Raw genomic sequence first — 25,925 nt, forward strand, 5'->3', positions numbered from 1 at the left:
TAGATTCTTTTATTATGCGGCCAGCGCATATGGTAAGTATATACAATGACGCCAGTTTGTTTGCCATGATCTTTATAAAGAATGTTTTATTATTGGACAAGGCTTTGTTATAACTCAAAGAAGTGTTAAAAGGTATGTCACGGTGAAGAACTGTTCACTTATAAGGGGAGATATTCTGAGGGTCTAGGCTTCGAGTCCGGGTCAGACTGCACATTTTTTCTCACCCTGTGCCATTTGGCGCCCAACTGGGGACCTGGAGGGTTTTAGTCACATTGCTCTGAGAAATTCGAGGACGAATTTCAATATAGCGAGGAGGTATGTCACGGTTCAGAACTGTTCACTAATTAGGAGACATAGTGTGTAAGCGACCTGATAGCTCAGTCTATAGAGCCGCGGTACAGTATCAGAGGGTTCCGAGTTCGAGTCCCCGTCGGGTGCATTTTTATCACCCCTTGGTACTTTCATGGTACCTTCATAATGCGCCAGCATTTAATTTGTTTATATAATTAGTTTTACAATGCAACCAGCTTGTCTTTTTTCTATCCTTTGTGTTCTGTTTCATAATAAAGTCACCTCAACATTTTGAACCTGCACAATACAGCCATTTGAAGTTGTTAAGATATAGAATAAACCTGCCGAGTTCAATCATGTGTGCACTTTAAATTCTGGACTAACCAGTACTGGTGCTACATAATGATTTTTCCCAATAGGACACAACATCCAGGATAAATGTATTATACAGCTACAGACGTCAAGTTTCCTTACAACGAAACTGATTTACGTAAATATGTATTTGTATATGATAACTAAACCATATCAATTTTGTTTCACAATTTCATTTTTATTCAAAATATGAACTTTAATAATTATAATCTTCATGCATGTATAGAACATTAATTTATGAAAAATACGATTACTGTTAAAATATCATACTTGCAATCAGTATTGACAGTATAATTATTATAATATATATAACAAAATGTACATTTCCATATTTATCTCACTTTACTGGATATGTGAAACAGTAAAATATTAATATGTTAATTCTGACATTTTCTAAAACTTGTGAAAAGGTCAAATCTGTTGTTATTATCAGATTGATGAAAATAAGAAATAAAATGATAGCATTCCTTATGTATAATGGGTCTTTAACCAACATTTCATCATCTTTTAAAAAATAATTATCAATGTTCATCATAACATTTCAATGTAAATCTTCAATTAGTTTTACAACAGCCTCTCTTCTATTGCAAATAAGTTGCAATGACCTTGAATGCCCGGGGCATAACTCTGAAACTGTAAGATATATCATCACGAAACTTTATAGATAGACAGATCTCATTGAATAGAAGTGCATTGCAAAAACATAACTCTGCCTTGCCTTATTTTGCAGTTTTTGTCATTTGTTCGTTTTTACACTTTCCCGTGTTCAAAACCCTGTCGGGGAGCATCACCCGGTTCAACCGGTTCTTGTCTTTAAATGAGATTTATCTATCTATGAATTTTCAAGTTCTTAACTTCAACACTTTAAAAATTAACCTCGGAGGGACAAAACTTAATATGAAAATGCATGAGAGAAAACTAAGGCGATTCTTGAATAATTATCTTCTTAAACAACTTTGTTGTACAAGAGTATAATTACTGATATGATTGTGGTTTTAGAGAACGGGTGCTATATTGAATATGTACACAATCATAAAACAACACTACTTATCTTTGTAAATTACACAAAATTCCAATAAGAAAACTATATACATGTAAACAAAAGTCATAATAGTAACAAGACAGCCATGATGACCCTAATGAACCATGTATAAATAATTATTACAATCTTTACAACTTTGTTGTATTAGAGTATCATTACTGATATGATTCTGGTTCTAGAGAACGGCGCTATATTGAATACGTATACATAAAACAAAAATACTTATCTTTGTAAATTATACAAAATTCCACTAAGAAAACTATGTACACGTATACAAAAATCATTAAAGTAAACAAGACGGCCATGACGTCCCTAATGAACCAAGGATAAGTATCTATGACAATCTTTACAACTTTGTTGTATGAGAGTCTTATTACTGATATGACTGTGGTTTTAGAGAACGGGCGCTATATTGAATACATACACAAAATACAAAAATACTTATCGTTGTAAATTACAAAATTTCACTAAGGAAACTATATACATATACACAAAAAAAAACATCTCTTAAAGTAACAAGAAGGCCATGATGACCCTAATTCGCCATATTTCACGACATAGTAGCATGACAATATCCCATCGTTCTGGATGTATCCTTATTGTGTTACCTGAATGTATGTAACTTTCTTAATTACATATAGGTAAGTAATATACATGCCATTTTCTGATCATTTGAATATAAATTATGTACATGCATATAAACAAATTAGTTTGACAATGAGATACACAGTACCTCAAACACAAAAAATAGTATTTAAAACTTATAGATAACTATAAACATTTGTATATACTTAACCTAAAAAAACACACCATCAAAACTGACTAGAACATGGATGAGCAATACATAAATATCTTATTTACAAATAAACATATCAACCTATAACTGATAGGCACATATTAATACAACTAAATAAATAAATAAAGATTTGTATTTATTACATGTTTTCCGGTGGTTTATAGAAATATGTCAGTGAAATATAAAACTGACAATTTCACTGTTTGAAACAGTGAAATTATCAATTTGATAATTTCACTGTTTTGATTTTAAGCCCCTTCATTGTTTCAGTGACTTAATAACGTGATGTAACCAATAAAATAATTTTTATCTTAAAATAGAATGGTCTGGAAACGCGCTATGCAAATCGTTCTCGCCACAATATAACATGTCTTGGTATAACTCAGTATAGTTTTCTATACGCAAATTATGTAAGTGTTCAAGAAAAGGGCAAAACCTAAATACAGGAGCAAAATGAAAATTCTGACAACATGATGTTCTTTAAAAATCTTTAAACATGTGAAAGAAAGATAAATATTTCAGAAAATAATGTCATAAAGCCATGATCTGTTGAAAAACATAGCATATTTGCCGACAAATGGCGCCATTTTGAAAATGCATCAAATTTAACATAAACTATTTATATAAAACATCGTGAAATATTATAAAATCATCTTTACATGATACGATTAAATAAAAAAAAAATTCTTTGTAAAATCAATTTCTGTGTTGCCATTGAACTATGCATAATTAAAAAAATATTAAGAAACTTGGACCTATTTTCAAGTTTAAGAAGTAGATTTTTACCTTGACACTGGGAATAAAAAAAATCCCAATTCCATTGCAAATCTATAGAATTATTACTTTTTAAAGTAAAAACTGATACCGAAATGTAGCCAAGTAGTTTTGAGTATTTTTTTAACAATTTATCTTATAATTATAATTTTGAACGTAACTGCATTCTGCCAGATCACGGTTTGTAGATATCCTAATTTCATTTCATTAATATAATAAATTGTTACTTTTCAAAGAAATAACTGATAATGATGTTGCCAGAATTCGTTTTCAGTCATTTTTGATCGTTTTATCTTATTATTCTAATTTTTTTTTTGATTGATTTCCACTAGAGTTTGTGTCTTGACAAATATCTGGAATTAAACTTTCATTGTATAAGGAAAGAATATCTAAATTGTTACTCAAAGGAAGATCTAAGACCCCCCCACCTGTTGGACAAACATTGACCAAAGGACTTTAATTTAAACATACTTGGTACAGGTAAACTAGACAATGTTTACTGCATAAATATTTTAGCTTTAGTATTGATTGATTTAAAAAAAGATCATGATGACTTTAATTATAAGAAAAAAAGTATGCCCTCACCAGACAGAGTCAGTTTAGACCCTAGGGCTACTATATATTTTAAAGGAAACTGGTTGACAGGTCAGCATCTATGTTAAGATTTGGTGAGCTATGACCTAGAGAGGCATTTGTTTACATTTTTAATTATTCTATTTTAAAGCATTTAAGACCTCTTCTCACTAGTGATTATGACGTTTTATAAAAGACTTGTTGTTACTCAGGCAAGTTGTGCTTTTCTACGTGTTCCAAGGTATAAGAACACACACCATACGTGCAATACATGAACAGTTTCCGGCTAGTGTAATTTTCGGACAGACCAGTTTTTTATTATTTATTTGTGGATTCCATGTACCCTCACACATCTATACTGTCCAATAATGAACCCAGTGAAGGTAACTTTCATTTTAACACTTATTTCATGTCGTTTTATGAAGGAGAAGGATTCTCATGATTTCCAAATAGAACAGTATCCTGACAATTATATTTCGGACAGTATTAACGTTTTACAAGTCAATTATGGACAACTAGTGTATTTTAACACCTTTATTAATTGTTCAGTGTCAACTAGAAAATATGTTTCTCGTACTATAGAGAGCAGAAACGATTTACTTCCTATATGCTTGTTGTTGTGTGGAGATATCCATCCGTGCCCCGGACCCTCATGTGACACTTGTAGTTCCACCACAAGTGATTTTAAAGTTTTCAATAAACGTGGCCTTCATTTCATTCAAGTGAACACTTGAAGTCTTTTACCAAAACTACATGAAATTAATTCTGTAGCTCGTAGATCTAGAGCCGCATGTATTTGTGTTTCCGAAACATGGTTAGATGACTCAGTTCCAGAATCTGAAGTTAACATCGACAACTATTGTATTCAGCGCAGGGATCGAAACAGACAAGGGGATGGCGTTTGTATTTATATCAGGAAGGAATCATCCTACAACACACGTGATGATCTCAAGCATGAAGAATTACAAGCTACATGGATTGATATACTTTTACCAAAATCAAAACTATCTTATGTGGTGTTATTTATAGACCTCCTGTGCAACTAAACTTCTATACAATTTTAGACTCTTTATGCTCGTCAGTAGTGACTTTTTACAATGTGAATCTATAATTTTAGGAGATTTTAATTCAGATGTGTCTACAGTTAAGTCTTATCCTCTTTTGCAATGTTTTAAAGTCATTTATTAATATGTTTCATTACAAAAACAATTGATTTCAGAACCTACTAGAGTTAGTATTACAAGTGCAACTATTATTGACTTGATATTGGTGTCTGATAATGAGTACAATTACTCAGTCAGGGTAATTCATACTTCATTTAGTGATCATAGCTTAGATATTTGTACAAAAGAAAAGTCAGTTAAATTTCACTTATGTTATGTTATAAGATGTTTACATAACAATGTCCTTTAAATTTTGAAAATTATAACAAAGATGATTTCAGTTTTGTCTTCCCTTTTACTGGCTTTTTTTGAATGTTTTTTAAAATTTCCCAATATAAATTTTAAAATTTTTTTATCTGGTAGAAAAAACATGTAAAAGACAAATTAAAAAAAAAAAAATATTGCCAGACATTAGTTATTTGAAAAAAACTTTTAAAAAATTTAAATGTATGAAAACGGGTATAATATTTTGCCTAAAAAAAGTTCATTCTGTGAAAAAAAAAAAAGGAAAAAAGTTCTTTTTTTAAATAATAAAATATAAAAAAAATAAACCTCTTTTTTAAAAAAAGTTTAAAATTTGGTTTTCCTTTTCCCAAAAAAAGGGTTTTTTTCCCAAACAAAATTTGTTAAATTGAAAAGGTGTTTTGGAAAAAAACTTTTGGTAATCATTTTTTAAATTTTTATCCCAAAATTCAGAAATTTTTAAAAATTCCCAAAATTTTCATAAATTTTTTTTAAATTTTTTTAAAATTTAAAAAAGGTGTTTTAAAAGTTTTTTTTTTCTTGTTTCGAAAAAAGCAATTTCTTTTAAAGGGGCCAAAAAAAAGGGTTTGATGTAACCCTAGTTTTAAGAATTTGGGCCCCAGATTTTGCCTTAGTATATATAAAAATTTACCCCTTTTAAGGCAAGTCCTATGATTTAATTCAAAAGGGGTTTTTCCCTTATAAAAAAAAAAAAATCTTTTTATTAGGGCTGTTCCTTTTTTAAATGTTGTATTCTAAAAAATCTTTGAAAAGGGTTTTGCCCAGGTGAAGCTTATTTTAAGGATAAAGATTGCTTTAATAAATTTCAATCAGGTTTCGGGACTGGCTTCTCTACTGATACTTGTCTGATTCACCTTATAGACTTTATCAGGTATGAAAATGATAAAGGTAATGTTGTTGGTATGGTGCTGCTGGATTTGCAGAAAGCGTTTGACACAGTCGACCATTCCATTCTTTTAATGAAACTGCAAGCATCAGGTCTTAGTATTGACGTCCTAAATTGGTTCAAATTATATTTATCAGATAGACAGCAGCTTGTAGATGTCTCTGGTACTTATTCTTCCAATTCCAAAATAACATGTGGTGTTCCTCAGGGCTCAATCCTTGGACCCCTTCTCTTTTTAATTTATATAAATGATATGTCAGCTGTGGTCAAAAATAAATTGCTTTTGTATGCTGATGATTCTGGTATCCTTGTATCTGGTAAAAGTTTATCTTTTGTTAAAAAGGCATTGACAGATGATATGGAATTGGTCAGCCAATGGTTAGTGGACAATAAGTGGTCATTGCACTTGGGTAAAACCAAGTCAATTTTATTTGGGTCCAGGCAAAAGCTTAGGTCACAATCTAACCTGCATATAACCTGTTTTGGTACATCCATTGAATCAGCTTCATCTATCAAGGATTTTAAACATGATTATATTTAGGTTTGCCTCTCTATGTCATGCCGCCAATACAAAGGACCTCAATGGAAATAAGAGCTTTTTTGCCCTTTTTTGTGTTATCCTTGGTTTTGGTGAGCATGTCATAGTTTTACTCGTATGTGATATAGTATTTAATAATGCTCATTATTTTATCCTATGTTATATTGTCAACTATGTATATGCTTCCTTTGCCGAAATAAATCTATCTATCTATCTAATGTTATAAAAGGAGACATTTAATTAATTTATAAAGAGTCTGGCAATTAATTTTACAAAATAAACTAAAAATCTAACGAGAATAATATTTCCGAAAATAAGAAAAACAAATCTTAATTTTTTAATAAATGAAATGTGTAGGAGATAATAGAGGGTTAATTATTAACCTGTGTTCACCTATATATACATAGCCTATGTTTAAAAAGTACTTTATTTTGATTAAAAAAATATCGATTTCGGGAATAAAAAAATTCATGGTAGATATTAACTAACAAGTTGATTTATCTATAACAAATACATTAAATATAAGAGTATTGTTAATTGTTAATAATCTATATCAGTTCTTACATATATATGCATGTACATGTATTAAATAATCAATAATTCAATATAAACTCACTCACCTGTTAATTCTTTCCATATTCCATATCCTAATCCAAGTGGTATATCCATTCAATTCCGTAAAACCTTCCTTGAATTATTTCTTTTTATTAAATGCTTTTATTTATAAACAATTGTCACTTAATTTATTAATTGGAAACGGAAGTACATGAATGTCCTAATTAAACTGTTAAAAATTGAAGAGTCGCCATTTTGCTTCTAAGTGTCCATATTGTATTTAAATTGTTTAAGTTATTTAAAATTATTGAAGTCAGTTTATTTTACAATGTTTTTCCTTTGTTTATTCTTTTCTTGGTTTTATTGTTTTGAACTCAAAGATCCAGTCGTCTCGTATCACATGAAAAGTTTGTGATCTCCGAATATTTTCTCTAACACGGTCATATTCTGTTTTCGGTGTAATGTCGTACATCACTACTGTAACTGACTGCGGCAGATTTTCAAGCACGGTTATAAAGTTCTGTAAACTTCCTGCAGACATTTCTATATCCCTCAATTCCACACGTTCAATATTAAACATGTCACGTGACAGTAACAATGAACTTTCCTCTAGATTGATCCATTGCAATGTAACATTAACTAATGACGATGTTGATATATTTAATTGTAGCCTCCCAGGTAACTTCGACAAGTCTAACTCTGATAGTGTTTAATGTTGAGACAAGTCCCAGTCCAATATATACAAGAAAAATGGTCATGTTCTTTACAGTATAACCCCAACAATTTTAACTCTTTCATTGATTTTTGAGCGGAGATAAACTTGTAAAATGTTTCCAGTATTTTGTGAGATAACGTGAAGAAATCAATATATAAATATTGTAAGTTTTGTACTCGCGCCAAATTTTTCTTTACATTTTCTTCATCATTTGACCATATACCCCACAACAAAGTAACGCACCGTAAACTGGGAAACAATATCCGATCTATCTCAGCCTCCTTCTCCATACCACCATGATAGTAAAGTTTCTGTATATGACTGAGATCTGTGAGAGAGAATAAATCTATAATTTCACGTAAACGTCTGGAAGTAAACCTGGTGTCTATATAAAGTGATTTTATGTTGGTTTTATTTTGTTTTAACAAACGTTGTAACAGTTTACTGTCCTCGGTGAACTTGTCAATGAAGAAATCTTGTAAACATAATTGAATATTTTCACTTTCAGGCATTGCTTTTAAACACGACATGAACATTTTCTGTATGTTATACAATGGATGAATGTACATGGAGTACTCGTAACCTCTCTTAGTTCTAAAGTCGCGTGTTATCCTGTCTTCATTTATCACAGACATCAAATCACGTGATATTTCACACATCCGGTCAGCATTCATTTCACTTATAAATTCACAACTTTTTGACATGTCCAGAATGTCTTGAACATTACTACATTTTTCTACAACAATTTTCTTAGCGTCACTTTGAAAACTTAGAAATATGGCGGCAAAGAATTCTTGCACTGTTTTGTGAGAAAACGATACTTTAATAATTTCCTTAATTAAAGTTTTACTTCTACTTTCTGACAGTATTCCTGAGAGAAGACTTAATTTCATGTCGTCTGCTTTGAGATATATATCAGCAACCGTTCTATCAAATACCAGCGTATTTTCTCTGTTTTTGTTTATTAATGTTTGGTAAGCTAGTTCTGCTAATGATGTTATAAGACCATAAAACTTTTTACAAAATTCATGTTTTTTGAAGTTATCTGGAATTTCACTAGCTGTAGAATCACGAGATAGTTGAACTTCCGGGTGTTTCTTTGACGTTCTTGATAATAGAAATTCAATGATATTGGTGTAAATTTCATGTTTTGAATTTCCTATTGGAATGTTGTTACACCATAGGCAAACTATATACATTAGGAGGAGTGGAATCACTTGCATGTGCTCTAGGCGACGGTCACTTATCACTTCATTAAAGTTCCATATTTTACTCTCCAGTACTCTATCGTCACGGACACCTGTCATTTTTCTAATAGCATTTTCTTCTAGTTGCCGTATGGAACCTGCACTTAATTGAACCAATTCTACTTTTTTGTTTATTTGACTCGTTTTGAGATTTGCAAATCCAAGCTTCCACGGTCGAGTTGTCGTAAGGATAACACAATTATCACGTACGTACCGATGTGGGATTTTTTCTCTTGCTTCGCTACAGCTATTATCAGGATGAGTCCATTCATCAAGACCGTCCAATATAATCAAGCATTTTTCTTTACGTAAGACTTCATGTATTGTTGCAGAAGAAGGCAGTTTCTTAATTATTTGCTGTTCAATCATATCGTCAATGTTGCAAACAGAGGCACAGTCTCTTAATAAAACCAAAAATAAGAACTTAAAGTCAAATAACGTTTTCAACTCATCATCTTTAAAACAGGCGTAGTTTTCATCGTGGTTATGAGCTTGACACCACGTGATTGCAAGATATTTTGAGAAAGCAGTTTTACCAAGGCCTGCATCAGCTGATAGATAAATTTCTTGTTGATCTCCACTGCCGGTTGAAAACAGGTCTTTCAAAGACCTGATCGGTTTTCTTACCTCTTCATGACAAGTTGGGGATTTTTGTTGTACCGCAACTATATCTGGCATCACAAAGAATCCAGCTAGAGGTGTCTCTATTTCTTCAAGAAGCGGGGAGAGTGGTATTGAGCTACACCTTTTTCTGTAAAATTTAATCATGTCGCATTGAAGTTCTGAAAAGAAAATAGAAAAAAGTGTTAACCAGTGACAATCTTTCTATTCGAATAATATATGTAATATGAGGTGTTTACTAACTTAAATTTTACATGGTTAAATCATCATATAATGTATACGGCAAATAAAAAGTAGATATGTAACCCTATATTCAGATGCTATGTTTAACTTTAACAATGCATAACTTTATCTAAACCTTATTTTAATAATTGCATAAATTCATATACAAAACGAAGTTTTCCATTCCATCGTTATTATTAATTCATTGTATGCTTGAAAATAAACATTTTCCTTCTTCATTCTGAACCCAAAGAATTGGAGGGAGAGGGTGTGGACAAGCTAAAGAAGAAAATGTTTCTTCTATAGTTCATTGCATGATCAAACACCAAGAACGATATATGTTTAACATGTTTGAACCGCTTTAAAATGATATTTTTACATTAAAAATATGAAAACAAATCGTTATCACGGAGAGGGAATCAGGAAGGAAATCTTTTTAATCGAAACATGAAGTTATTCCTCCTGTTTTCTCCATCGTTTTCATTTTGCCTAATCGGAATTTCTCGGCTATTATTCATAATCAGACTTAATACGGCCCTTGTTTGATTTTATTAACCGGTCGATAGCATACTGATTATACGGTCAAAGCAGACAATATATAGATATACTGTAGATTTTCGGCATAGCACCTTATAACATGTGTTAGCATTTATTTGTTTCTGTAAAAAACATGTTGTTTTACTGAGCATTTGAACGCAATAGGAATAACTGCTAATTGGCGTGTTCTACATTTGTGCAAACACTTGGTCATTTCTATTTAAAAATACTTCAAAATAAATATAAATAAAGAAAAAAAACTAAGACAAAAGTTATCTTCTGACCACCGACCACTGGTATATAAGGCAATCACTTAGCAGGATGTGATTACGACATATAAAGTCTTATTGTGTGACTTTTCAAAACATTATGTTTATATTCCATATTAACCATTGTTAATTACGTGGATATAACCGAAGTTAGATCGAATATTCAAATACATCTTATAATGTACTAGTATTCATATTTGACAGGTCAGTAAAATTAGACTATAAATGTACTTCCACCACGTGGTTTTACATCAAAGACACAGAGTGAAATCTTTGATAATGTAAAACAGAAAAGGGTGTAAATATTTGACATCCAAAAAAGTCTGTTTCGGTACAAGTTTGATTGAAAGTATCTGATAACCATGTTGAAATCAAATTATAAACATACTCGACTCTATGTCAACAGGTTGGCATTTTGTTCAATAAACTTAAAGGGACTCCACTGAAGTATAAAAGCCTAAATACATAACATTTGAATTTCTTACATGAATGAGCTGGGACACTTTAAACAGAAATAATTGAAAAGATAGTGAGGTAATACACTTTGAAATAAATTAAAAATCGTATAAAATCGTATGTTTATGCTTTTTTAGCCCGATTTGAGTGAATAGCGTTTAAACGCTTTTTATTTTATGTCATTTTTTTTTAAATTTGAATAATGATTCTGGAAAAACAAAGTACGCGAATGATCTGAAACTTTGCACAAAGATTAGTGGTCTAAACCTACATCAAATAGTATATTTATCTGGAAAACATATTTTCAGTCCCATCATGTAAAAAAACCTCAGTGGAGTCCCTTTAAAAATGCATTGTTTACTTTTATATCTCCAAATTTACTTAATTTCGGTATACTTATACTTGATAAAGTGGAGAAAAAAAACACTCAGTCATCAACTCCCAGCATTGAATTACATTTTACATGGTTAGTTTCTTGCGTAGGTTAGACAGAAATACCATATGCATACTATTCAAGAATGATATATTATGTGTTTTGAAGTAGGCAAATATTCAATTACCCATTTTAATGGCCATACACAGTCGCCCTTCCCACCAAAGTTCGGATAAGGACCTCGAACACAATTGATAATTGCCTCAGAGGGACATTAAAATGGGTATATGAATTCTTGATGATACCAAAGCTGTTTATAATTATATGGGTTATATTAGTATTAACAAGAAAAAAATCAAACATTACCATTACCAAGCAAGATGTGTACGATACTAAACACCCCGAGGTTGACATATGTTTCATCCTCATTGTGTAAGTTATAAATTTAGCATACGGAAATTCTAGTTCTCACAAAGTAGATATCCCCTCCCTCCAACCTTCACACATTCAGTACTAAGCCACCTTCTTCTCAAACATGAATTAGGCTTTCAAATACAGAGCTATCTAAGATCTTATCGAAATATTATACTCATTATCACTAATTCTGCGTCATCACTAATTTCATGGTTATGGCATAATTTCATGTGACCAGTGTTAGAATTGGTCAGAATTGACATATTTTATTCATACGCCTAAACAACAAAGTTTTTGTACAAAATATATTTAAATCTCTAGATTTTTACACAAAACAGAACAAAATTTTACAAATTTCTGCAAAAAGCAGCTTTAGTGCAACGTCTGAAAAAAACAACATGATTTTTCAAATGTTCATGTTTGTTGAAAAAATAAATTTTGAGCTACAAAGAAAGGATAGTTTTAATACTTAAAATTAAACAAATAAACATGTTGAATTTTTTACTGAAACATGATAAAAATGAAATGTAACACCATTACCGCGATTTAAATGATGAGAAAATGGCCGACTAGTGGTCTGCATCTGGTACATTAAAACTGACTTTGACTCAATATATTGTTGTTTCCTTGTGTCATATAGTAGAAAAAACATATATGTTATAGCTTATGACAATTTTTGTACCGTAAGTTTCATTTGTTATTTTCTTTCTTGTTTCAAAGCGTTAAGTACCGTGAACTAAGAGGGCCACAGTAGTATATATCATGAAAATGAAGTTTAAAGTAAGCGTGTATAATAGCAAATACAAGCTAAAAAAATCAATTGCAGTATATTGAATAATTTGCTAAAACTGAAAAAAGATAAGTGTCGTCTGCTATCACTTCCGGCAGAAAAAGTAAAAGAATGTAAAGACATTTAAAAAAAATACAGTGGAATATTTCAAATTTCAATAAATAAAAATCTTACCATTGTTACCACTGGTAATAATTAATTCTAATGTAAAGAAAAAAAAAAGAAACGAAACAGAAATTGAATTGTCTCATCACTGGTGAATTTGCGAGGACTACTGAAACAAACATAATATATCTATGAATAGAAATTGATTATTCTTTGACAGTGCCAACGAAGGAAGAATCCATTACTTAAGGTAAGAGGGTGCGCAGAACACAGTGGTTAGAACAATAAGAACAATGTAACATTTCTGGTGGAAAGGGTCCGTTCTTTTACCACACAAAATCTGTTTCATTCACACACGTACACACACGTGCGCGCACGCACAAACACACAAAACAGTCTAATTTTTTGGATGTTGAAATTATCACTTCAGGAACCCAAACATATCCAGAAAACAGAGCTGTTGTAGGGCCGGAGCGTGGAGGACGGGAGGTTGAAGCATTCACAAGCTGCAGGATTTTTGTCACTTGTAGATGTTCATTATGTCGTTACATGTTAGTTTACAGTGCTGATGCATTGTTTATATACTGCATTCCATTTAAATATTTCTATACAAAGGGGAAAATGCACAGCACTTAGTACATTGTTAAGAAATAAAGCAATGTACATGTACTTTTATTATATAATAATTATAATGATAGTAATAATAATAATAATGATGAAGGCGATGATACAAAAACTAATTATAGTAATAATAATAATAATAATAATAATAATTATTATAATAATAATAATATTATTTTTATTATTTTAATTAATATATTTTATTATAATTATTATACTTATTATTATGATTATTTTTATAACTATTATTATCACTATTATCTATGATTGATAATTGTGGCCAGATAATAATATTTTGATGCGCCAAAATAATAAGTTGTAGCCAGAGCATAATAATATCTCGAGGTTACAAGATAAAAAAGTGAAGCAGATACCACCTCATAATCCAAATCCTCATACAATTCTTATTTATTTTAGATTTCTGTTACAATTAAAGTATTCTACTAATGATAGCGTGACATTTTACTTCATATGATTTATGTACAGCACTTTCTAATATATTGATAGTTATAAACAAAAGTGAGTAATATAATTACATAAACAATGTTCGTGACGGTCCACCGTTTCTGAACACAATATTTTCGGTTTTTGCTCATCAATAAATAGACATGCTTATATTACTGAAAAAGTCATAAATAGAGCAAAATTGTAAACTTAATTGCTGTGTCAGCACAATTTACAACGTCATCTGCGAAAATAATGCATACAATAACATTATCATGAATTACATTTGTCACAGAAATGCCTCGGTGTTTTCGTCGCAGAAAGCGAGGTAACTCATTAATATATTTATTTAATTTCATCGTACAAATTAAGTCTCCTGTTGTGTGTCAATGTTACACTGAAACGGGTAATTGACGGCTTGTAATTAACGCCTGATTTTAAAGGCTATTGTATCTAACTTGCTGAGAGAGTCTAAAGAAAAAGTCATATCAAACTGACAGACATACACCATAAATACCGTTATATCAAACTTGCTGACAAAAGATATCAACACAGTTATATCAAACCTGCCGCCACAAACTATAATACCGCTGTATCCAACTTGCAGACATAAACGTTAACTACATGTTATTTCAAACCTGCCACCACAAGCTACAATAGATACCGTTAAATCCAACTTGCAGATACATGTATAAACTTTAACTTACGTTTTATCAGACCTGTCACCATAAACTATAAATACCGCTGTATCCATCTTGCAGACATAAATATTAACGTATGTTTTATCAAACCTGCCACAACAAACTATAAATACCGTTGTATCCAACATGCAGACAGAAACTATAAATACTTGCAGACATAAACTATAACTACAGTTATATCAAATTTGCCACCACAAGCTATAAATACCATTAAATCCAACTTGCAGATATAAACTTTAACTAACGTTATATCAAACCTGCAACCACACGCTATAAAAACCGCTTTATCAAACTTGCAGACATAAATCATAACTACAGTTATTTCAAACCTAAAACCAGAAGCTATAGAAACCGTAAAATTCAACTTGCAGATATAATCTATAACTAACATTATCTCAAACCTTTCACCACAAACTATAAATACCGCTTTATCCAACTTGCAGACATAAAAAACTATAACTAACGTTATATCAAATCTGCCACCACAAACTATAAATACCGCTGTGTCCAATTTGCAGACATAAACTATAACTACAGTTATTTCAAACCTGCCACCATAAGCTATAAATACCGCCGTATCCAACTTGCAGACATAAAAAATAACTACAGATATATCAAACCTGCCACCAGAAACTATAAATACCGCTGTATCCAACTTGCAGACATAAACCATAACTACATATATATCAAACCTGCCACCACAAACTATAAAAACCGCTGTATCCAACTTGCAGGCATAAACTATAACTACAGTTATTTCAAACCTGCCATCGCAATACATAAATACCGCTGTAACCAACATGCAGATATAAACTGTAAGTAACGTTATTTCAAACCTGCCACCACAAATTTTAAATATCGCTGGATCAAACAGGCAGACATAAGCTATAACTTCATTTATATCAATTTTGCCGACAGAAGCTATAAATACCGCTGTATCAAACTTGCAGACATAAAATAAAGCTACATTTATATCAAACTTGACACCAGAAGCTATAGAAACTGTTAAATCCAACTTGCAGACATAAACTATAACTACGGTTATATCACACCTGCCACCACAACCTATATATACCGCTCTATCCAACTTGCAGATATAAACTATAACTAACGTTATATCAAACTTGCCACCACAAATTATAAATATCGCTGAATCTAACTTGCAGACACAAACTATAACTTCAGTTTTATCAAATATGCCACCAGAAACTAAAAATAACGCTGTATCCAACTTGCAGACATAATCTATAAATACAGTTATATCAAACCTGCAACCACAAGTTATACATACTGTTTTATCCAAACTAGCAGATATAAACTATAAGTAACGTTATATCAAACCTGCCACCACAAACTTTAAATACCGCTGTATCCAACTTGCAGACATAAACTATAACTACAGTTATAACAAACATGCCACCACCATTTATAAATATCGCTGAATCCAACTTGCAGACATAAACTATATTTTTAGTTATATAAAACATGCCACCACAAAATAAAAATACCGCTGTATCCAACTTGCAGACATAATCTATCAATACAGTTATATCAAACCTGCAACCACAAGCTATAGATACCGTTTAATCATAACTTGCAGATATAAACTATAAGTAACGTTATATGAAACCTGTCACCTCAAACTATAATTGCTGCTGTATCCAACTTGCAGACAAAAACTATAACTACAGTTATATCAAACCTGCTATCGCAATCTATAAATACCGCTGTATCAAACTTGCAGATATAAACTATATCAAACGTTATATCAAACCTGCCACCACAAATTATTAATATCGCTGAATCCAACTTGCAGACATAAACTATAACTTCAGTTATATCAAACCTGCCACCACAATCTTTAAATGCCGCTGTATCCAACTTGCAGACATAATCTATAAATAAAGTTATATCAAACCTGCCACCACAAGATAGATACCGTTTAATCCAAACTTGCAAATATAAACTATAACTTACGTAATATCAAACCTGCCACCACAATCTATAAATACCGCTGTATCCAACTAGCAGATATAAACTATAACTAAAATTATATCAAAACTGCCACCACAAGCTATAAATACCGCTCGAACCAATTTGCATATACAAACTATAACTAACGTTATATGAAATCTGTCACCACAAACTATAAAGAACGTTAAATCAAACAAGCAGATATAAACTATTACTAACGCTATACCAAATTTGCCACCAGAAACAATAAATACCGCTGTTTCCAACTTGCAGACATAAACTATTTCTACAGTTATATCAAACTTGCCATCACAGGCTATAAATACCGTTGTTTCCAACTTGCAGACATTAACTTTACCTAACGTTATATCAATCCTGCGACCATAAGCTATAAATACCGCTCTATCCAACTTGCAGATATAAACTATAAGTACAGTTTTATCAAACCTGCCACCACAAACTATAAATACCGCTGTATCCAACTTGCAGGCATAAAAAATAACTACAGTTATATCAAACCTGCCACCACAAACTATAAATACCGCTGTATCCAACTTGCAGGCATAAACTTAAACTACAGTTATTTCAAACCTGCCATCGCAATCTATAAATACCGCTGTAACCAACATGCAGATATAAACTATAACTAAAGTTATAACAAACCTGCCACCACAAATTTTAAATATCGCTGAATCCAACATGCAGACATAAGCTATAACTTCAGTTATATCAACTTTGCCGACAGAAGCTATAAATACCGCTGTATCAAACTTGCAGATATAAACTATAACAAATGTTATATCAAACCTGCTTCCACAAAATATATATATCGCTGAATCCAACTTGCAGACATAAACTATAACTTCAGTTATATCAAACCTGCCACCACAATCTTTAAATGCCGCTGTATCGAACTTGCAGACATAATCTATAAATAAAGTTATATCAAACCTGCCACCACAAGATAGAAACCGTTTAATCCAAACTTGCAGATATAAACTAAAACTGACGTAAAATCAAACCTGCTACCACAATCTATAAATACCGCTGTATCCAACTAGCAGATATAAACTATAACTAAAATTATATCAAAACTGCCACCACAAGCTATAAATACCGCTCTATCCAATTTGCAGATACAAACCATAACTAACGTTATATGAAATCTGTCACCACAAACTATAAATACCGTTTAATCCAACTAGCAGAAAGAACCTTTTACTACAGTTATATCAAACTTGCCATCACAAAATATTAATACCGCTGTATCCAACTTGCAGACATAAACTTTAACTAACGTTATATCAAACCTGCCACAACAAGCTATAAATACCGCTGTATCCAACTTGCAGATGTAAACAATAACTAACGTTATATCAAACCTGTTATCACAAACTATAAAAACCGCTGTATCCGGCTGGCAGACATAAACTATAACTACATTCATATCAAACCTGCCACCACAAACTATAAATAACGCTTTTTCCAACTTGCAGACATAAACTATAACTAACGTTATATCAAAAATGCCACCACAAACTATAAATACCGTTGTATCCAACTTGCAGGCATAAACTATAACTACAGTTATATCAAACCTGCCACCACAAGCTATTAATACCGTTATATCAAACTAGCCGACAGAAGCTATAAATACCGTGAGATCAAACTTGCCGACTGATTCTTAAGAAATCGTTATATCTAACTTGCCGACAGAGTCTTAAGATATCGTTATTTCTTACATGCCGACAAATGCTTTAAATAACCTTATATACAACTCGCACACAAGCTATCAATACCGTTATATCCAACTTACCAGCAGAGTACATAGATATTCTATACATACTTACATGACTGTTCAATTTGCTGAAATAAGCTATATACACCGTTATATTCAACTTTCCGACAAAATGTATACATATCGTTATATTCAATGTAGCCGATAGAAGCTATATACCGTTATTTTCAACTTGCCGACCAAAGTTTTACATACTATTATACTCAATTTCCAGACAGGAGCAATATTTACCGTAACATCCCCTTGCCAATAGATGCTATATAATTTATTATTATTATTATTATATACCAAACTTCTTAAGCACTTTTTTTTATGCACATTGACACGTTAAAAAGTACTGTACAGTATAACCACATACATGATACAATATATAAAAGAAAAAACAACAAAAGAAACAAATTAAAACATCAATATCGCTTAAGTCACAAATTCAAATCAAATGTAGTTTTAAAAAGTTAAAAAGACCCACATAAATACTAAAAATCAGGTAAGAACCTAAAAAATAATCAGTCCAAATAAAACCTCTTAAATAAGTGAGTTTTAAGTGCTCTCTTAAACACTGTTAGAGTTTCACAGCTTTTAAGTGTTCTACGTAGGTAGGGCATTCCAGAGTTTAGGGGATGCCGTCATAAAAGCACACTCACCACAAGTAACAGTCCTACTACGCGGTACAACAAGTGCTAAGCAATCATTCTGAGACCTAAGTTGTCTGGATAGGGTAGAAATGTCCAGCATGTTTCGTATGTACATAGGTGCCTGTCCATGAAGCGCCTTAAACACATATGTAAGGAGTTTGTACTTGACTCTGATGTGCACTTCCTAGGAAGCTACACACTGTCCATAAGATATTCAGTAGTGGCCAAGAGATATGCATGCATGCATCCATGCATGCATGCATGCATGCATACATGCATACATGCATACATACATACATACATACATACATACATACACATATATAAATATGGCATATGTAAGTGAACAACATTTAAACCTACATGAACAAGAATACAGTTTAATAAATTCTATTTTGCTCATTTTCTCTCCAAGTCCAAACAAATCGATAGATCATTATAATATCTATACTAATAGATTTACAATTTAAAAATTAAAATTGTATTTTTAAAACTAGATATCAATTCAAACAAAATTAAACTGTTTTTATTGATCGGAGTTGAAAAACCTCGAGATGTTCAATATACATGGTCAGAATTGGAAATACACGTTTGCAAAGGCAAAGTTCATAAAAATACTTTCATCAATAGAAACATGATATAAAATCTAAATTCTGCAGATTAATCAAAATGTTTTAATTATTATTTGAACAGTTTTTAGAAAGAATTATTACTAACAACCATTATAAAACATGTCCATTAAGCACGAATTATTAGTTCACATCGTTGTTGTTACCATTTTCTTTTTACATATTTGTGCAACTGAAATCAACCCATGTTTTCATTTAAGATCATCTTTAGATTGTCAAAATTAAAATACCTGAGTAAGCAAGGCCATTAATATCGAATATTTTAATAATTCCTTATATCAACAGAATAAAAATATGCTAACCATAAGTCTTTAAGTCTTCAATAGTTTTTATAAATTTATTGTCTGCCTTTAAATGCTCTAAATCAACAACTTCTGCCTTATTCAAGATTAAAATATATTTTTGTATCAACAAAATAAAAGGATGCTTACCTTGCATATTTGAAGACGTGTGTTGTGCTGGCAGTCGTTCTTCTATTTCATCTATTTTAGTTTTAACAGTATTTAAGTCTTCAGTAGTATTTTTATGACCAGCTTTAAGAAGTTGTATGTCAGCTTCTACTGATTTTTCGTGTGTTTCCCATTTTTCAATTTCATCTATTTTAGTTTGAACAGTATTTAAGTCCTCGGTAGTCTTTTTATGGCCAGCTTTTAGAAGTTCTATGTCAGCTTCTATTGCTTTATCGTGTTTTTCCCATTTTTCAATTTCATCTGTTACCCTCTGTTCTGTTTGTGGATCAAGAGGGCTGTATTCAAAGTCAGAAATCGTCTGTTTAAAGTCTTTGATTGGATAAACTTTATCAAATCTAAGGAGAATCTGAAAAGGGCACAGATATGATAATTATGTTAATCATAGTTTGCACACCATTATCATGAAGGAAATATACTTAAACATACTTATTTCATACGATTAATATTTTTATCCCCAGCAAAGTACAATATAAGGAAGAGTTAGGCAATTAAGTTATCATGTGAATGAATTTCCTACTTTTACTATTTTAATTGTTGTACTGATTGTGACGGAAGTATTCAAACACTGGAAAGTGCTTAAGGTTTATAAATACCGGATATAATAAACTACAGATAATCAATAAGTGTATCGTCATTCAACAAAGGATATACATTAAATCAAACATACTAACTTTACATTGTTTGCCTGATAACGTATTTAATTAAGTGACATATCTAAAGATATACTATGCTACAATCTGATATTAGAAAAAATAGTGATAATTGCTACACAGCCCCTTTGTAAATGAATAGTGTATTTAGTTTGTTATTCAAATTAGACATATTAAGTCAGAATTTCATAGCTTTTAATAAATTTCTGTGATTAAATTATTTTACTCAAGGATGAGCATAGTATATCTTTAACATAACAGACAATACATTTCACTTGCAGATTAAATTTCGAATTTAGCCTGTTATTTCCTTTTTTAAACAAAAACCCTTAAAGAACATTTTTTATAAATAAATTTGGGAAACGGGGTTTAAACCCGTTTTGAAAAATTTAAATTATGTGTTTTGATGACCTGGTTATGTTTGGAAGGGAAAAAACTTTTTGCTTTTCCCCTTTTGTTAAGGGCAACATTTTCTCTAAAATAAATCTTACATTGGTTTAAAAACAAAAATTTTCCCCGTTTTATTTCCTTTTCCCTTTGTTTAAAAAAATCTTATATTGTATCCCTTATTTTATAAAAAACAAACTTTAAGATAAAATCGGGCTTGTAAATACGTGCCTTTTTTCCCGGTTAAAAAACAATTGAAATTTTTTTCTCTATTTAAACTTTTTTTATTTTTAAAAATCTCATTTAAATTCTAGAATAATAAAAAAATCTCTTAAAAAGAATAAAAATAATATTAAAAACCTTTTTAGTATTTTACGGTTTTAAAATCAGAATAATATTTAAACTAACAAATATTAAAAACATATTAAATTTTAAAATGTAAGCTATAAATTGGAAATTTTTCATTATAGAAAAACATTAAACCTATTCAAAATCTTAAATTTTTTCCTTTTTTAAACTCAAATGGGGCTGCCTCGAAGGGAAATATCACTTTTTAAGGGAATACCAATTAAAATTTTTAATTTTTTGAAACTTTAAATTTTCTGAAAACAAATATAAGTGTGATTCCCAAATTTTGACTTTAAACAGTCCACTAAAAAAAAATTTGCCTGTTTAATTTTCCGCCCTTCAAAAGTTTATAGTGGTTTTTTCGTTTGGGAAAAACACTGAAGGGGTAATGGGTTGAGGGAAACCCGAAAAAAATTTCCCTTTAAAAAGCAATTCCCCCATAATAATTAATTTTAGCGGAAAAGGAAATACATTTCTGAAAAGCCTTTCCGAGATTAGTTACCGGGTTTTAGCAAGCCAACCAGAAAATTAAAATTTTCCCAAAATGATGTTATTATAAGATGTAAATTTAAAAAAAATATGTAAACATTATTTAGTTAAAAATTTCATTAATTTTAAATTTTTTTTTTTCCCTAACCCCAAACAAAAAAGGCAAGGCAAACCTAAATTTGAAATCTCATGTATAATTAAACAGAAAAACATTTAACTTAACTGCAGACCATGTAGACTAAATTGAAACATGGATCGTCATAGTTACGTGGTCAGATTGTGCAGATATGCAGTAGGCATGTTTCAACATACTATAAAGATTAATGTTTTTCAGTTGAAGAATAACCGAACTGTACTTTTTCAAAAGGTACCTTTTCTTATTTCGCAATAGAACCTGATTAAGATTGTGTTAACAATGTGTTCTATTGTTTACAGCTATATCTCAAGATTTTTTATATCATAAATGGTGAGTTATTATGGTTCTTTTTGTTTAACCACATTATAGATATTACAATAATTTTAACATATAATTATTGTTTTGACACAAATTCAAATTGCGCGTAAACAAAATAAAATGATGCTGATAAAAGATTATGCTGTTTTTTTCAGTACGGTTTATACGAACTACCGATTGATTAGTACTTACTAAAAAACTTAATAAAAATAATGTTATCATAATGATATATAAAAAAAGGAAAATGTAAACTTAAGAGAAATAGTAAGGCGTGTGATAAGTTCGTATTAGTTTAGATTATCATTTGGTCACCGCCAAAGGCCAATGTCAATTTCCTAAATTAATTTGCAATGTCTTTGCCTTCCAATTATAAATAATAACATAATGCCATATTCGGGCGCATTTTTATCAATCCAAATGGTATTTTACTTTCCACTGTCTTTTTTAACCGTTACGCTTGCAGGAGTTTTTAATGCACCAATACCTTAATGTCAATATACAGTAGCAACAACATATTTTGTTTGCTGTTTGCAAGAATATCAAATAGAAGGATACCATGTCATCGCGCACCTTCTGAATGTTCCAACTCGGACCATTTTTTGCAGAAAATTCATCGACTGGTGGTTTAAAAATTTTGATATAATCAGTAATCGCGTACTAAAATATATTATGCATTCTGGACGACTTTTATTGAATTTTTTGTTGTGCTTTATCAAGTTACTGCAAGAACATCTTGCAAGTTAATAATTTATTTAATTGGCGACAACAACGAAACACATACCTGAAAGGTAAGTTTAAAACTTTAAATTGATTGATTGATTGATTGATTTTGATTGATTGATTTTCTTTAGACCGGCCGGTCAAGGATAACCTACGAAAGTGCAAGCACTTATTTCCAGTAGGGTCCTTACCTCAGCAGACACTAGAGACAGCTACGAGATACAAGAAAATCCGGGAACCAGTCCCTAGCTCTTATTGAATAGATTCCTTGGTTCTTTTACATGCCCAGTGTATAGCACTGATACATGCGAGGATTACCTGGGTTTCGTACCAGTAAACCTTTAGTTAGGTGGGAAACACTGAAAGTGTTTCTGAAAAATCCCAAGGGTGTTACCCAGGATCGAACCCGGAACCTCAGGAGTGACAGTCAGTGGTCTTACCAACTGAGCTATCGCGCCACTTGCATTAAAATAATTTGGTTTACTTCCATATGAAAATTTGCAATGCCTTTTTGCTTAGTTCATTTTACACTCCTTGCCTATCGAATACGCAGGTGACTTATTACTATGTGGTTATGTTATTCTGTATATTCAACATTACAGTCAATATGAAACATTTGATGGCATTAAAACATTGCAACGCCTGTACTATAGCAACTTTGAAATCTTAAGTAAAAAAATGATAATACTAGTTTTTATCGACAGTCATTCTTACAATTTATTTGTGTCCACTACCTAAAATCATCATCGAATAACTTTAGTAAATACCTGTTTTCTATAGTCAGAATTTGTTATTACTGGGAATTATGAGAATATCCAAAATGGACATTTCTTATTTATACTGTTCGGTGCTTTGCTTGATGCATGAATAGAGAGATAGTGCTTTCGAGGACTGCCTTCTGCTCTCCCTTGTGATCATTGCATTCGGTATAGTTGTTTGTTTGCACTTTTTACTGCAGTCTGTGAACAGGTTCAATCAAACCGTGTTGCATCTCAATTTTGAATTAGTTTTTTTTTCAAATTAAGTTTTCATACGACGGTCATTCATTGTATTAGGCCACGCAAATTCAAGTTCCTCTAAATAGTTTTTACGTATGCCACTCGTGTTCAGTTGGATTCAGTCCGTTGATTATCTTTTCAACTCCGTGTTCATACAACCTCGACCACGTCTCAACGATATTTGATAATATATATAATTTCTTTTGTTTGAGGAACGAATTAGAAGGAAATTAGTAAAGAGTGACAAGAGTCCACGATATTTTCGTGCAGTATTTCAGTCTGTGTAAGTTCATTCAGCTTTGGGTAATCGACCGGTTTACATCATTAAATTTTACATACTTAACATAACATAAGTTATTTTGTACATGTACATGCGGCATGGCTGACAATGACGATACTAGTTCTTCTATTCTACAGCCAGAGAATTCTTCAATAAGAGAAGTTTTGTTTGAACTAAGGCAGCAACGGGAAGAAGTAAGAGCGCTGCGCGCAGAAGTTCAAGGAAATTCTCAAAGTGTCGTTACCGAAGTGAAGAAGTATAAAACCGAGAGGGACATTTCTTGGCGTTTTCAAGGTAACAAGATACAATATGAAATTAACAGTGGCATGAGCAGTACAGTAAAGCAGCTAGTTTGGGCTATAGATAATCAGAAGTTTGACTATTCTAAAGAGATTGTCTAGAACTATCAGACAAGTTTAAAAAACGAAACAAATTGATACACATCGCAGACTCTTCAGGCGGCTGGGAATATGTGATACAGTATGAAAAAAATCCCGTCGCTAGTGATACAGAAGACGAAAGCAATATCTATAAGGCTGAGACTCGAGCTCTTAAGCGCAAACGTTCAAGCTCACGTGGCAAGGGTGCGGCCACGTCATCCTATTCTCGTGACGATGCTGGTTCTTACACTGGTTTTCAAGTACGAATGATTTTCGTTATCAACCCATATCGACGTTTCCTAGAGGGAAGTCTTTTCGTGGCTCATCCAACAACTTCAGTTCAAGAAGCTACTTGCAATCATTTGGGTATAACTCAGGTTTACTTGGGCCCTGCTTTGCCTGGGGCGAATATAACCACTTCCGAAAAAATTGTCCAAACATCACCCGTCCATAAGTCCCAGCCGGGAACCAGTCATCCAGTGGAAAGGAAAAAGTGTGAGCAAAGTCCTTCTCATGAAGACTTCTTCAAAGATAAGTATTTTTATAATCTTGATAAGTTTACGCATAATTATTACGAGTATGAACAAGGTCAAAAACATATAATTGTGAATATAGGTATTATGTGCGTTTTGGAAGCCCAATATTAGTTGGATAAATAGCAGAGATATATTTTAGAATCAAAAGGTTTCTAAAACAGTATATTCTGATGCCAGCTGCATGGGTTATGCAGGGTATGAAGTGTCAACTATAAATGGGGTTTCCCATGGTAATTGGAATTGTAAAGAATCAAGTTATTCTTCCACTTGGAGAGAGCTTGAAGCTGACAGCGTATAGGGTTTTGCAGTCCTTGGCTCATATTTTAGCTCATGAAAGAGTTAAATGGTCTATGGATCACCAAGTAGTTGCTACAATAGTGAAACAAGGTTCTATGAAAAAGACTTACA

At 31.6% G+C, this 25,925-nt stretch overlaps 1 protein-coding gene across 1 annotated transcript; it reads right to left on the reverse strand.

Moving 5' to 3' along the window:
- Nucleotides 1-7,179: 7,179 nt before the first annotated feature.
- LOC132722527 (uncharacterized) lies at nucleotides 7,180-24,701 on the reverse strand. The gene is made up of 5 exons (XM_060707034.1): nucleotides 24,693-24,701; nucleotides 20,237-20,621; nucleotides 8,820-9,998; nucleotides 7,691-7,953; nucleotides 7,180-7,200 (listed from the first exon to the last, which is right to left on the reverse strand). Exons 1-5 carry the CDS (start codon nucleotides 24,699-24,701, stop codon nucleotides 7,180-7,182), a joined length of 1,857 nt encoding a protein of 618 aa, XP_060563017.1.
- Nucleotides 24,702-25,925: the final 1,224 nt, after the last annotated feature.

Source organism: Ruditapes philippinarum, unplaced genomic scaffold, assembly GCF_026571515.1.
Source record: "Ruditapes philippinarum isolate M1 unplaced genomic scaffold, ASM2657151v2 ctg2005_1_1_1_1, whole genome shotgun sequence".
NCBI lineage: Eukaryota > Metazoa > Mollusca > Bivalvia > Venerida > Veneridae > Ruditapes > Ruditapes philippinarum.